The sequence below is a fragment of the Pterocles gutturalis genome, unplaced genomic scaffold (assembly GCF_000699245.1).
Source record: "Pterocles gutturalis isolate BGI_N339 unplaced genomic scaffold, ASM69924v1 scaffold8522, whole genome shotgun sequence".
Taxonomy (NCBI): domain Eukaryota; kingdom Metazoa; phylum Chordata; class Aves; order Pterocliformes; family Pteroclidae; genus Pterocles; species Pterocles gutturalis.
The window spans coordinates 26,165-39,917 of NW_010107900.1; the positions used below are offsets into that span (position 1 = coordinate 26,165).

General features: G+C 38.6%; 1 protein-coding gene across 1 annotated transcript in view; it reads left to right on the plus strand.

Moving 5' to 3' along the window:
* Positions 1–13,753, plus strand: part of MICU2 (mitochondrial calcium uptake 2) — a 46,078-nt gene that overhangs the window by 25,383 nt on the left and 6,942 nt on the right. Inside the window, exon 9 of the mRNA XM_010072415.1 lies at positions 6,667–6,764. Coding sequence (XP_010070717.1) covers positions 6,667–6,764 — 98 coding nt within the window. The remainder of the gene's footprint in view (positions 1–6,666; positions 6,765–13,753) is intronic.

Below are 13,753 nucleotides of genomic sequence, written 5' to 3' on the forward strand. Positions count from 1 at the left end.
AACCACCAGATATACCCAGGTATGTTCCCTGTCCAGTGTATAGACAGAGGTCCCAGTCATTCACTTACTTTATGGAGATACCACTCAATACTTGTTCAGGTACTGTGTTAGGAAGAGAAAAAGCAGTTGTTGGCTGTGTTACTAGGGTGCTTGTATCTCTGTCTCTTCTACTGAGACTCTGACTTATGTGTCTAAAATTCAGAATTTTACCACTTAGTAATGGCCCTTGAATGGGATTGCAGTGAACTTGGTTGTCCAAATAAATATATTTCAGTTGAGGGATTTTCTTCTTCCAATGTAATTTATTGATGCTGGAAGAAAAGCAAAAAAAAATTGTCCAGCCTTAACGAGTCCAGCATTTTGGGAAGTTCCTTGCTGACTTTTGCAGAGCAGGCAATCCGATTTACTCATAGCACAGGCGTGCACACAGCGAAGGAGAGATGCAGGTGGACTTACAAGGCTGGCAACCTGGCTCTTTCTAACTAGATTGGAGAAAGTGGTGCAGCAGCCAACAGAGGCAGTGACTGTCTCCCCTCACCCATCTTCCCCAGAGGCCAAAGGGAATGCTGTACCTGGCTTCCTAGCACAACCACTCTGCTTGGTGTGAGACTTCCAGCTGAGCATTTGGCCATGCTTCACAGAAGAGGAGAGGCAGACTCATTGCCTGGACGTGGGGTAGAGTGTTATAGGGAAGTGCATAAGCTAGAAGAGTTTGGTGTATTTTGAAAAAGGTGTTGCCCAGTGTAGCACCAGTTGCTTTTGTGTTAATGCCCTGAGTTCCTTAAAAATATACTCTAATCCTGTTACGTACATTAGCATTCTGGTAGTGAAAACAATGCTAATGGTTGCAGATTTCTGCTGTACAGCCTGGTTGCCTAGATCAGGGACTTTGCTCTTGGGCCCTTCAATTTAGATTAATGAGTTATAAATTAGTTTCAATACTCTAATTTTGTATGCTTTGTGTAATGGCTAAACTTAGAAATTAATTTTCGCTATTGTTAGAAGCAGAATGTTCTATATTTGTTCTTAAAATGGAATTCATGTTGGGAAATACGTGCATTGTCTCATTTCAAAATGATTAAATGTATGCTTCTGGATTACATAATAAACACATTTTCATACAAAGTGTCTCATTTATGTGGGTTTTTTTAAATGTTTAACTAGTATCTGGGTACACAGCTATTAATCTCTTTTGAACAGGAAACTTTTGAACTACAATTCAGTCTGACTATAAGCAAAATACTTTCAGACCCACACATGGATATTTTCCTATTGGTTGTGTATCAATTTTTAACCTGTCTACTTCTCTTTTTTTTTTTTTTTTACTTTTGTATGGTCCTGAGAGAGGTGAATTGTATTAGTCATTCACACATTTATCACCGCTTAGCTGGTCAGCACAAGGTTTTACACTTGGACCTTCAGACACCGCAGCATTGCAATGCATCTCCTCAGCCACAGAGACTGCAGGCCATCATAACCTGCCCATCTACTCCCTAGGATTTCTCATTAGTTTAAAGTTTTCTATCCATAGGTTCAAAGTCTGCAAAGCCCTGGACCCAGAGTAACAAAAGACTACATACACTGAATGGAGGAAGATGGTGGTTGACAGCTACGCTCTTCTAGAGCAGTAGTACTCTGTTAACAGGGGTGCAGCGTATCTGTGCAGCACATTGAATTTTGCAAGAATCTGGTCCAAGACTAAAATTAATATCACTCCCAAAAAAAAAAAAAGAGTGTCATAAATCTTGTCACCTCTCAGTTAGATGGAATGCACATTTTTTTCTTGACCTGTCTCCTGCAGTATAAATGTGTATGTTTTGTATCAGCAGATTAACATTTAATTCTGTTGAAAAGCTTTTAGCTACTTTAAATGAATCATAGAATCATAGAATGGCTAGGGTTGGAAAGGAGCACTGCGATCTTCCTGCATGCTTTAAAGAAAGTTCTCCAGGCTGGTGAACCCCATAAAGAACGAAGAAGTGTGGCATCAAAATACTAAGCTATTAAAAAACAGCTGGGTCATTGTTTACCTCAGGGACAAGGAAATTATTTTATTTTTCCACATGATCTGGTCACATTATAACCTCAAGAGGGAGAAAGAAGCACGCTTTCTGACATCTTTCTAGGTACCTGTTCTGTAAGTACATTAAATTTGGCTTGAATAGCAGAAGTCTCTCCCAAGACGAATTCATCTGGAAGCCCATTGTGGTCACAGTAGCATTGCTTTCCGTTGCACAGATGTGTGAGGCAAGGCTACCCCTTTAGTCTCTGCTGCTTAACATAGTCTGAAGCAGTTTAAATTATATAGCTAGAGAAGCCAGATAGCAGTGTGGGCTCCTGACAGGCCAGGGAAGGCACACGACTTGGCCTTGCACTAACAGCTCTAGCCCTTAATTCAAAACAGTAAGGATCTGGTCATAATCTCTACAGGCTACCTAGTGCATTTGCTTGTAAAATTAACTGGAATAAACTGGAAATGGTGCATGTAAGCATGCTCAGTTGGCATTTTGTGATACGTGAAACTTTGGATGACAGCCTGAACATGGACTACCTGGGGACGCATTTGAACTGCAGGGTGGGGGAATTGGTCACAGTCCATCCGAGTCGGTTTTAGCACCAAGAGCAAGGAGGTTTACGTGTGCTTCAAAGAGTGTCATACCTCCTGAGGGGAGTCCTCGTTACAGATTCCCTGCTTTTGGTGGAAATTAATATTTTTACAGTATGGCATGACAGGGAGGCAGGACATGAATTCTTGTGAGGGACCATCCCCAGCTGTGTATAGAAGGTGCTTTCCCCAGCTGCCAGCAGCGCACCGGTCAGGCAGCCTCAGGCTCCGCAGCACAGCGGTGCTGTTCCCTGACAGGTTGACGCAGCAGGATTTGGTCCCTCTCAACCTGCTGGTGACGAGACTAGTTTGAACCTCTTCCTATTTTTGCCATAAAGTATCTCCTGCGTCTATGCCCAAATTAGCCCGTTTGACTGGAACCATTTTTATTATCTCCCCATGAATTGATGCAGAACTGTGGGTGAAACACTGAAAGCTGAGGACACCCATGAGGTTACATTTTCTTCCTTGCTAAAGGCACTAAGGGTACAGCATAGTGATTCATGGCATTAGTTATCCTTAAAAAACATCTACCCCCCAGGTAATGGGAACTATGGATGTTGTTGAATGCTGGACATAAACTGTTAATTGTTTAGCAAATGTTCTATCAGACTTGTTCTCAGATACTGTTATACCATCTGTAGAAAAAAATTGTGCACATTTTAGCCCCTCTGTATCAGACCTGATATATTCTTGAATCCTACCTAGGAACAAAGTGCCTTGCAAAACATGAAAAACTTTAGTAGCTGGTAGGATTGATTTCATAATGGATACATCTTTTAAACCTTCTTTCCAGAACTGAGTTGCAGGATATATATTAATATCTTGGAGACTCTCAAAATAACGCAAAGCTTGGTGCTCTTGAGCAGTGTTTGAGGCTAGGCTGCTTAGATTGAAGTCTGGATTGCTTTCAGGGATAGAAGCCTGACATGATGAATTGACTGACATAGCAGCTGAAAAACAAAGAGGATTTCAGAGAAGTGAACTCAGAAAAATTTGCAGATTTAGTCTTACCTTTGGAAAAATTTAGGACATCAATAGCAGACAGAAACTAAGATACTGTTCTTCTTGACCCTCCTCGCTCTTCTGCTCCTGTTCTTCGTCTATTCACTCTCCTTCTATCTTCAACAACAACAAAAAAAAATTCAATACAAAATCTATATTATTTTCACAATATCTGTTGAAAGAAGGCATTGCACAGTAAATACCATCTCCCAGGATGTAAGTAAGAGAACAAAGAATGTATTACAGATTTTAATCACAATTAATGCTTTACAGTCATGCCTCAGGCAAATTCTGCAATGAAAGGGGGTAAGAATCTACAGACAGTAAGTCTATTAACATTTCAGATAAGTTTTGAAAGTCAGTTAGGTACATTATTCCAAAAATCTTGTCTCACTGTGTGATAAGTTTCTTCTCAGTGGCACTTGTTGCTGCTTGCTGCAGTATCAGGTCCTGAATGTCAAAAGCTCAGTGGGGATCTACATGATTAGGTAGGTCTATGCCTGTGACTCAGCGTTTGCAGCATCAGGCTTCTTTGTTAGCAGTCTGTGGAATGTAATAAGGAAATAAGTGTTGTGTTCTCTGATCTTGCTTAAAAAGGAATAATTGCATAATTCAGCAGTTCGTGATGCTTTTGAAAAATGTACAAGGTGTTAACGTTACTCTAGGAACATAAGCTTGCATTTGTACCATGTACACACATGTTCATTAGTTCACATAGACTTGTGTGGCATCAGAGCTTCGTCTTTGGGATTCTTTGTGTGAACCAACGGACCCAGGAACATGTCTGAGCACCTCAGGTGAGATAGGTGTCCCTGCCCCATCCCATGCTTGTATGAAGATGAGAGTCACAGTATCACCATCCCTTCTCCATTCTGTGCCTCAGCTTTCTCTAAAGCACAACCCAGAAGGGTGCTGTGCTGCACCCTCCTGGGGTTGAAGCCACCACTTACACCAGAATATAAAATTTCATTCAATTTAGATTGTGGCTCTGTGGCCCTAAGCTACCAGTCTGGTCCTTTTTACAGCTCCAGGATTAGGTTACCATTTCATTCTCATTGCCAAGACAGGCATTCCAAACATACGTTTTTCTTTTACCTAAGCTCAGGAGGGTGAGGTGTTGGAAATACTAATAGAGCTCCCATTATCTTCTAACAAAGATTTGTCGTGTCAGTACTAATTTATACAGTTCAGCAGCAAAAGCTCCTAATGATTCTGTGCACAAAAAGGAATTATGTACTAACATGTACTTTAATAGCATTAACTCTAGCAAAAGCAGTTTTTTGAAATTTTACCCTTAAGCTGTAGTCTCTGTGGTCTCATTGCATATTCTGTTTTAAAGAAATGTGCTGTTTTGTAGTTTTAAAATACATTTAACTCTCACTGACATAGTGCTTGGACATCTGCCAATTCCACTTTGGAATTTCAACTGATAAAGAGGGTAGCCAACAAGTAGGTGCGTATTTGTTATAAATCCAGGGATAGGCTTCGTCATCTCAGATAAGATGAGATGAGTATTATTTGTATGACTTCTTTTAGCTTATAGCTAGAGAAACATGAAAAAGACTGTCACAGACTTAATGTTTGAAAGGTTATTCTAAACCTTGTTTTTCAGTTTGTTTTCAATACAAATCTGATTTTAATATGGAGTTATTATAGTGGAAGCATTAAATTGTGTAATCATGAGTTCAATTTAACAAATTACCTCAGTGATTATTTTTTTTCTTGCATTTTTCAAGTCTCCTTTAAACATGTAAACAAAAAACACAAAAACCAGATTAGAATCTCACTGCAGTGTGAAATATGTGGATTCTTCTCTGTTTCCTAGAAAACTTCACATTCTGACATAAATAGTTTGGATTTGAATTTCAAATAAGCATACATGAATTTTTGACTTTTAGAAAAGCATATGCCAATCTTTATGCGTCAATCTTCACAGTAATCTGAAGTGTTTAAACTTTAGAAGGATGGATCTTGTGGGTATTTAAATATTCTTTGCTTGCAGTTAAATGATAAAGTTCAAAAAGTACAGTTTGCATATGACATGAAAAGTCTTTTTTCTAGGTTCACTCATACATAACTCTTATCACTGGCATTAGTGAATTGTAGCTTGCAGTAGAAATGAAGAATGTTACCTCTTTAACTATAAAATAACTGTGTCACATATGCAGTAAGCATGAAACACAGTGGACTAATGGGACTTGTTATTGATGATGCTGAAAGCTAAATAACCATTAGTATTAAATCGTATGAATAGACTCCTGTCTTTCATCTTACCTCTTCAACCAGATAAAAGAAGCAGAGGCTATTTAGATGTCATAAGAATAGTTTGTTGAAATCCCTCCAGACTCACAAAAAAAAAAAAATCTCTTCATATACCATAGTGTTTTGTTGCATTCAAAGAAATGCCAGTACGCTAGTGCTGAAAGAAGGACAAAAAACAGAAATCCAGCATTATGTGTGGTTTCAGACTTGTTAAAGAGGCTGTTGAGTTGAAATCATGTGCATCCTTCTCCTGCAGAAATATCTTAATCATATTTAAAATGTATAGAAAAGTCACTAACATTGAAAATTTACAAGAAGCCTTGTAAGACCATATTATAATAGAGCACTGTAAATGTTTGTCTGTTTTTACTTTTGTTTCTTAGACTATCATGAACATTTTTAAATGGCTGTAACAAATTAAAATATCTGACAAAAATCTCTTATACAAAAGTGTTAACTTTATTTAAAGCCTTTATTCACATAAGCATAAAGGTTTATAAATATTTAACTGGCAACCTTCTCTGTGCTAATAATAAAATACACCAAAAGTGGTTGTAAATTGTACTCACCTTTCATACCGAATATTTAGAAGCAGAACATGTAATACACTGTTACAAATTATGCGGAAGAATTATTCAGCTCTGAGATCCTGTTTGATAGCTTTGGGAACAGTAATTAAATTGCAAGTCTCTTGTGAAATTCTAGTTCAAATAAATATATCCAGATTTGTGGTAAATATATATTAATGATCATACAATGCATAATTATTAATCATACAGTTTTTTGTTTTATAGGGAGCAGAACTGGAAAGCTGTGGTGTTAATACCTTGTTGCTGGTACATTTCTTTGGAAAAGAAGGAAAGGAAAAACTTCGCTATTCTGAGTTTTTCAGGTATTTTTCCAGTAGGCAAGCCTAACAGCAACCAATCCTGTTCCTACCCCCCCTACTTTGCACCAGCACTGGCATTAATCTGACCCCACACTGAGCTGATTCAGAAAGTTAAACAGGTAATCAAGCTGGAGTTTATTCATTATTTTACGTGGTTAAATTTCTAGTTTAGCTCCTGGGGTCTGCTGTCTGCAGGAGTTGAACACCATGGTAACTCCAAAGCAGCAATGAGCCTGGAGGTTGTGAGCACTGAGACTACCATTCCTGGCAACTGTGTGATGGCATACCTTCATGAGTATTTTTCTTTTTCTTGATCAAATCACAAAAAGAAGTGAATGCTGATCAATTAAAAAAGCTTTTCTGATCTGAGACACCCCGTTCCCCATTACAACTGTTATGGTAGGCTACAGGCAACTGCTCTGCTTGCTTCAGATTTCAACTTCTGTTAAGACTTTACCTGTGCGTTTTCCTTTAACCTTTGAACTACTTTTGCAATGGGACTATGCAGACACTTTGTGGCACTTATGTCAGAATTGAGAATTAACTGAGATGGTAAACACCACATCAGACTGAAACTGCAGTGGCATACCAAGTGGCCATTACTCCCAGAAATGTAGCGATTCATCTTTTTCACTGTAAGCTTTGCAAAATCAGAAGTTAATAGAAAGTTCTAAGACTGGCGTAGGGAATCATTCTGTTTGTATGTCATATATGTGTCAGCAAGACGGTGCAATCCTGTCTACATCAGAGTAGGAAGTTCTACTGTGGTTGCTTTCAACTTGAAAACCCAACTGGGTATCAGCTGTTAATGTTTTAATTGGATGAGATTATTTCTTCCAATGTTTATTTCAGTCAGTAATGGTGGCCACCACCTACACATCATCACAACTTAACTGGTTACAGCTTTGTTACTTGGAAGATCTATTTCTCCTGTTAGTATGAACTCCAGACACATCTTGCTATGTGAACTTGGGCCCAGAATCCAAACGCACAGTCTTTCTTTGAGATAAATGGAAGTTAAGTGCCTAAATACCTGTGTGAATCTTGACACACGTCTTGTAGCACAACATCAAGAGGAGATTATCTATATCAGTATTACCTTTTGTACAAAAATCATCGGTCATTTACAGACTGCAAAAGTAAATGGGGATAATGTGTTCTACTTTAATTTATGTTCAGAAGCAGAGGATCTGTGTCAGCCCTCTTAAAAATGAACGTTGTTGCAATCAGTAGAGGTTCCAGGAAAGCCAGAATAGAAAAGGAAGAGTGGCAATTTTTCTAACACTAAAAAGTGTTTGGCTCCACTGGCTCTGGCGCCCACCGGTCTTCAAATAAACAACCTTTCTCTTCTGAAGACCTCGACTCAGTAGGAATCTAAGTGAGTAAAATAAGATTAAGATGCCTCCAGCTCCCTTTTCTATAAATACCATAGGTCTTCTCAATGAAGCAAAAGGCAGAGAGCAAAGTAAAAGGTTGTGTTTGCATATACAGTGTAAACTTGAAAAGCCTCAGGTTTTAGATAAAATCCTGCATTGACCCAATGAGGCATGACATTGATGAAACTATGCACCTAGTACATTCAGAACATATAGGTTAAAGACCTTTGCCTACCACACAGAGAGAGGCCTGTAATCAAAATCAAACTCCCACATCTTGCTCTTAAAATTTGTGGGATAAGTGTAAGGTTTAATGCAGGTAATTTTTCAACAGTGGCAGTTATGTTTCGTAGAGCTGGAATGTGCCTCTTTATCACTGCGTAGACACTCCATCTCAGTTGCAACATGACAGTGAAGTTTGTTTAACATGCAGAAAGGTGAATAAAAGGCTCACTGTCTTTTTAACCTGTGTGAAGATATCACCTTTCACATGATTTTATTTGTAGGTAAATTAAGTACATCATTTCTGGGTTCCTATTGTTCAGAGAAAATGTGATTTCTATCTGATGGCCTCTCATAACATTTTACCTTACACGGGAAGCTATTGTTGGCTGTTTGATCAAAGTGCCACGCTGTTTTTACAAGAGATGACTGATGAGCTGTACAGACATACATCATTGTCAAAAGCAGAAAATAATGATGGTAAATGCTTTTATCATTTTCCAAGTTCTTGCCTAGAAAGCTTTTCCATTGATCAGTGTAGTACCTGGTAGAATGTAGAGGTGATTAGGTTTGATTAGCACACACTAAAACTTGTCACATTAGTTAAATACACAGATATTGCTGTGCTTTAGAGTCCTTGAAACTGGGAAAAAAAAAAAAATGCAGGAATGATTTCTTAGTGAAATTTCACTGTACTTGCATGGGAATTCAGAAAGTCGAGACTAGTGTTCTCACCTCATTACTTACATATATTTTTGTCATGCTTCCTCCTTTTCAGTTTGACAGACATTAAAAAATCCTTTTGTAAGTGTGCAACCATCTGTATCTACATGTACACCAGTGATGTCTGACCCTTTTAGCCCACAGTCCAAACATTTTAAAAATGTCAGACAGCCACAGTCAATATATCAGGTCAATTAATTTGCCCTGTTTGCCTTTCTTTGCATTGAGATGGCACAAAGAAAATGGAAACTGCCTACGTCTCTTCAGGCAATGTGGAGCTGATGTAAGCCAACTCTTGTGCCTCCCTTCCTGCTGCCACAAACACAGGAGGCACACTGACTATAGGCAGGGAAGATGCTTGTGTGTGCTGGTGCATGGTTCTTGGGAAATCCTAGCTCAATGATAACACATGAGGATAATCTTCAGGGTGTTTTTTAATGGACATAAAGAATGAGACCATGAAACAGAATATCAGATCATTTTTTGACCTTTTTTTGGGGGGCTGCTGGGAGCATGGAAGTAGAGAAGTAACCTTTTCATAGGTATTTTGTGACAGCAGTCAAGCTCTTTTCTCACTGTCCTCCAGGACATAGTCAACCAAAGCTGCTCCTTCTCATTCTCTGCTGAGCAGCAGTGGTGGGACTCCTGCCTTGTTTTGCAGCTTCTCCTGGGACTGATTAGAAGTAGTGGAAGCAATACAGGAGACACAGCATCCTTTGCCTTTCCCATAGTAACAAGGAAGTTTCAGAGATCTTAAGATAGGACGCAAGGAACACACGTTTAGCTCCAGACTGCTACATGGTTTCTTGACAGTTGTCCTTAACACAAGGAAAATATTATCATTATTAATAATAATTCACAACATCAAAACTGACACCTTGTTTCCCTAGCAAGTTAAGATATTTCAATGTAAATTATTCTGGAGTATGTTTAGGTACATCACTAGTAAAAGTGTTGCCTCCTAGTCAAATGCGGATAGAATCGTTATTCTCCTCTACCAGTTTAAGAAAATATAAAACAATATGCAGCAAGCCTAAAATAATGTAACAGAGAAGGGTAGATTTAATACAAGAAGCTGTAACCAGATGAGACTTTCTTCTCGGAAGACCTGAACAAGTTCCTGTTTCAGATGACCACCACTCAGTTTTACACCTCAAAAACAATGCTGTCTTCTAATACAGGGACCCATCCTAGAGAATGTCAGATTTCAAACATGAAGCCAGACATTCACTGGGATTCCAGGCTTTTTATTCTTTTGCATGGATTTCCCTTGTTTCTAGAGACAAATAATTTTTGGTCTTTTCCTTCCAAAAAAAGTTGCACTTGTGCTCTAATTGCCAGCTATATTGTATGTACTATTTTTTATTCTGAGTAGAAAACTATTTCGTTTTCTAGTTATAGCAAATATTTCTTCTTGACAACCACTGCTTTTTTTCCCCGACAAAGTCCATTACTGATCTTGTTTAAGTATGTCTAATCCCAAATAAAAGAGGAGACAGTATTTCACTCCCTAAACAGTTTATGACTGCTATGATTTTTTTCTGTAATCTGTCCCCAAGCAAGCTTAAATCTCTCACAATCTCCTTGAAGGAAAAAAAAAAGTGCAGAGAGCATAGAAAGAATATTCAAAAAAACTTTTCTCATTGTTGTATTTTTTTCCTGAGATGGCTTACAAAAAAAGTATTTCCTGGTATGGTTAAACAATGGGCATATTTTAATCATATAAGGAAAATTAAAATTTCAAATCCAGTTTATTTTCTTACCTGATTTGTTGCTTCCAAACTTCTCATCAGTTAATAGAATTTTGTGCCAGACATATTTTTAATCATAGTTTAATTTTTATTTTATCCTTTAGCTTGAAGGTCACAAATGGTACAACCATACCCAAAATGTGCCTTTTCCTTACCTGTCCTGTTTCTTTCCTTCAGTGTTTTGAATTCCTTGGTACGTTTCATTTGAAACGTTGCATTTAAGAAACAAGAATGATCCAGGCCGAACCACAGTGCTGGTGCTGACATTTTTCTGGTGCTGTTCTGTGTTTGTGCCAATGCATGGATGCAGAAACTCTTTCAGGTAGCATCGTCAGCCAGCAGTACTTTTGCTGTGATGGTAGTTTGTACATTTTCAGTGATTTAATGCATTATAGAGGTGGCCATAATGCATTATAGAATCATTAAGGTTGGAAAAGACCTCAAGGATCATCAAGTCCAACCCAACACCACCTAACTCACTAAACCATGTCCCTAAGCACCACATCTACACGTTTCTTGAACACCCCCAGGGAGATTTGGAATTTCTTTGCAGAAGTAGAGCATGATTGCCTCCTCATCTGTCTCTGTACCGACACTTGTATCTACATCTGTGTATATGTACATAGAGCCTTAATACACATAGAGATTACGTCTCATGCAACCAGGATCAGACAGCGAGGAAGTGGAGATGGGAAAAAAAATCTGATTTCATTATTGTATATTCCTATCATAACCGAATCTGAATATTTCCCAAATGTTTAGTAAAATTGTTGAGAAGAATCTCTGTTTCTTTCTTTCCTATATACTTAGCAAAGGAATAGCTTGATTAGTTTCTACAGAATGCTTGTAAATGAAAGTGAGTAGTTTGGTTTGGTTTGGAAATATTGAGGACGGTAAATCACAGAGGGGTTTGCCTGTAATTCTGAAAATGGTGAGATTGATTAACTGTCTTCCTGCTTACAAAACAGAATTTACAAGCATAGATCTAAATGTTCTCTGAAGGTTAATGGTCAAGCCCTTATTAGATTTTCTATATTCTGTTTTGAAAGTCAGGTTGCAAAAAGGCAGCCTAGCAGCTGGTTCACAACAGTTTTTTGGTGCAGAGAGGGTTATCAGGTCTTCAGGAGGACTCCAGTGTCCAAAGAGGAGCCAAAGCAGAGTACAAATACCGGAGTGGTATATCCACAACTACCTTTGTTGTTAAGTTTCCTTCCTAGAAATCAGTGCAACAAGAACTGGTCAGTTCTGTATTAAGAGTGTTAAAGCTCTGCACAGACTTTCAGTTCAGGTCAAAAGGTATAGGAAAGAAAACTTTACCTAACCTTCCCTTCTGTGTTTCATTCTACTGCTTTGTGTGCCGTAAGGAATACAACGCTAGCACTTCATTGCAACATCTCAGGTTGGAGAGGGAATAGCTGCATTCCTGAGGTCTCCTCGCTTTTATTACATTTTCACTTCTATTAAAGCTGAGTTGCCAAAAGGTCTTGAGAGACTCCCTTTTTCTATAGTAGAGCACATTACAAAATGAGGGATAAATCCTGATAAGGTTTCTGGATACTGTTGTAACACGATAACGAATTTGGACATTGGCGTTCAACGTGGGTGTTTTAGAGAGTATGGATAAAACAGCTATCTCAAAGAAAGTACAGTCTGTTCCCAGACTTTCCCCCATCATATAAATTTATTATTTACCTTTCCTTTTTGTTATTTGGAAACTGAGGGCTTGCTTTTATTTTCAAGCTACTACAGCATAAGAGTATTCCCAGTGTAATTGTTTTTGAATTGTAGAGCACATCTACAATCTGAATCCTGTTCCCATAGTTGACTTCAGGATCCTTTCAAAGTCCCTGGCCAAGCTCCCACTGACTTTGGGAGAGCAGGAATTTCATTCCTATGCTTGTTTTTCCTAATATCTGGATATATTTTAAAGGAATTTCCAGCTGAAACTCATTGCACTGTGATCCAGAAGATACGAAAGCAAGTATCCCTTGTGGTGTCTTGGCATTTAAGTATCAAGTTTTACGTCCTAACTAGAAAGTTATTTTTAATAACTTTTAATAACTTTCACTTAAAAAAAAACCTCATTAGGATTTTTAACTCTCACATCTGGGAATAAGAGTGACCTAGAATGCTGATGCGATGATTCATAGTATTTTAACTTTTATAATATGGGAGACTATCACATATAAATTTTAAATTACACATTTCAGCTGCTGCTCCAAGTAGCATTTGGTACAGCAGGAAATCTTCCCACTCTGACTTGCCAGGAGCAAACCTACAAGTTGAAATGAAATAGCTGTTAATTTTTTGTACCTCCGTAAGTAATTCCTGCTCCCCTCCCTAGCCTGTGTAGCACAGCGTGATGCACAGATGTTGTGCCACAGGAAGGGTGCAGTGTCATTGCCCCAAAGGAACTGCAAAGGGCAAGAACCCAGGCCTGAGAAAAGGCAGTGCCAAACCCACAGTGGGGCTGGGAAAATATAGCACTTCATTCGCTGTCCAACTAGAAGAGGGTGCAGAAGCAAGCACACGTCAAAAAGGTCACAGCCAAAGCCTTCACTTTCCTCTTTGGCTTTGCTGCAGCTTTCACCTGGCTGATGCTTGTGGCTAGGTGGGACATCTGCTCCTTCCGCAGCATGCAGAAATTCTTGGTCTTTCTGCTGTCCTGCCTTTATTTGGTGTAGCTAGGGGGCAGGTCACTGAGGGTTTTCTGCTTAAGGAAATGCAATATTTAGAAAAGATGGAAGAATATGTAGTTTGTCATCAGCTGTGGCTATTGACCAGTACAGCGAATGACTGAGAGTTAGCTCCCCAAGATAAATAACTCATAGTTTCAATAACAGCCCTTAAGTCTGTTGCAAAATGTGCCCACCTTTCACAGATTAAAAGCCAAGAAAATAAAACACATGGTATCTCATTT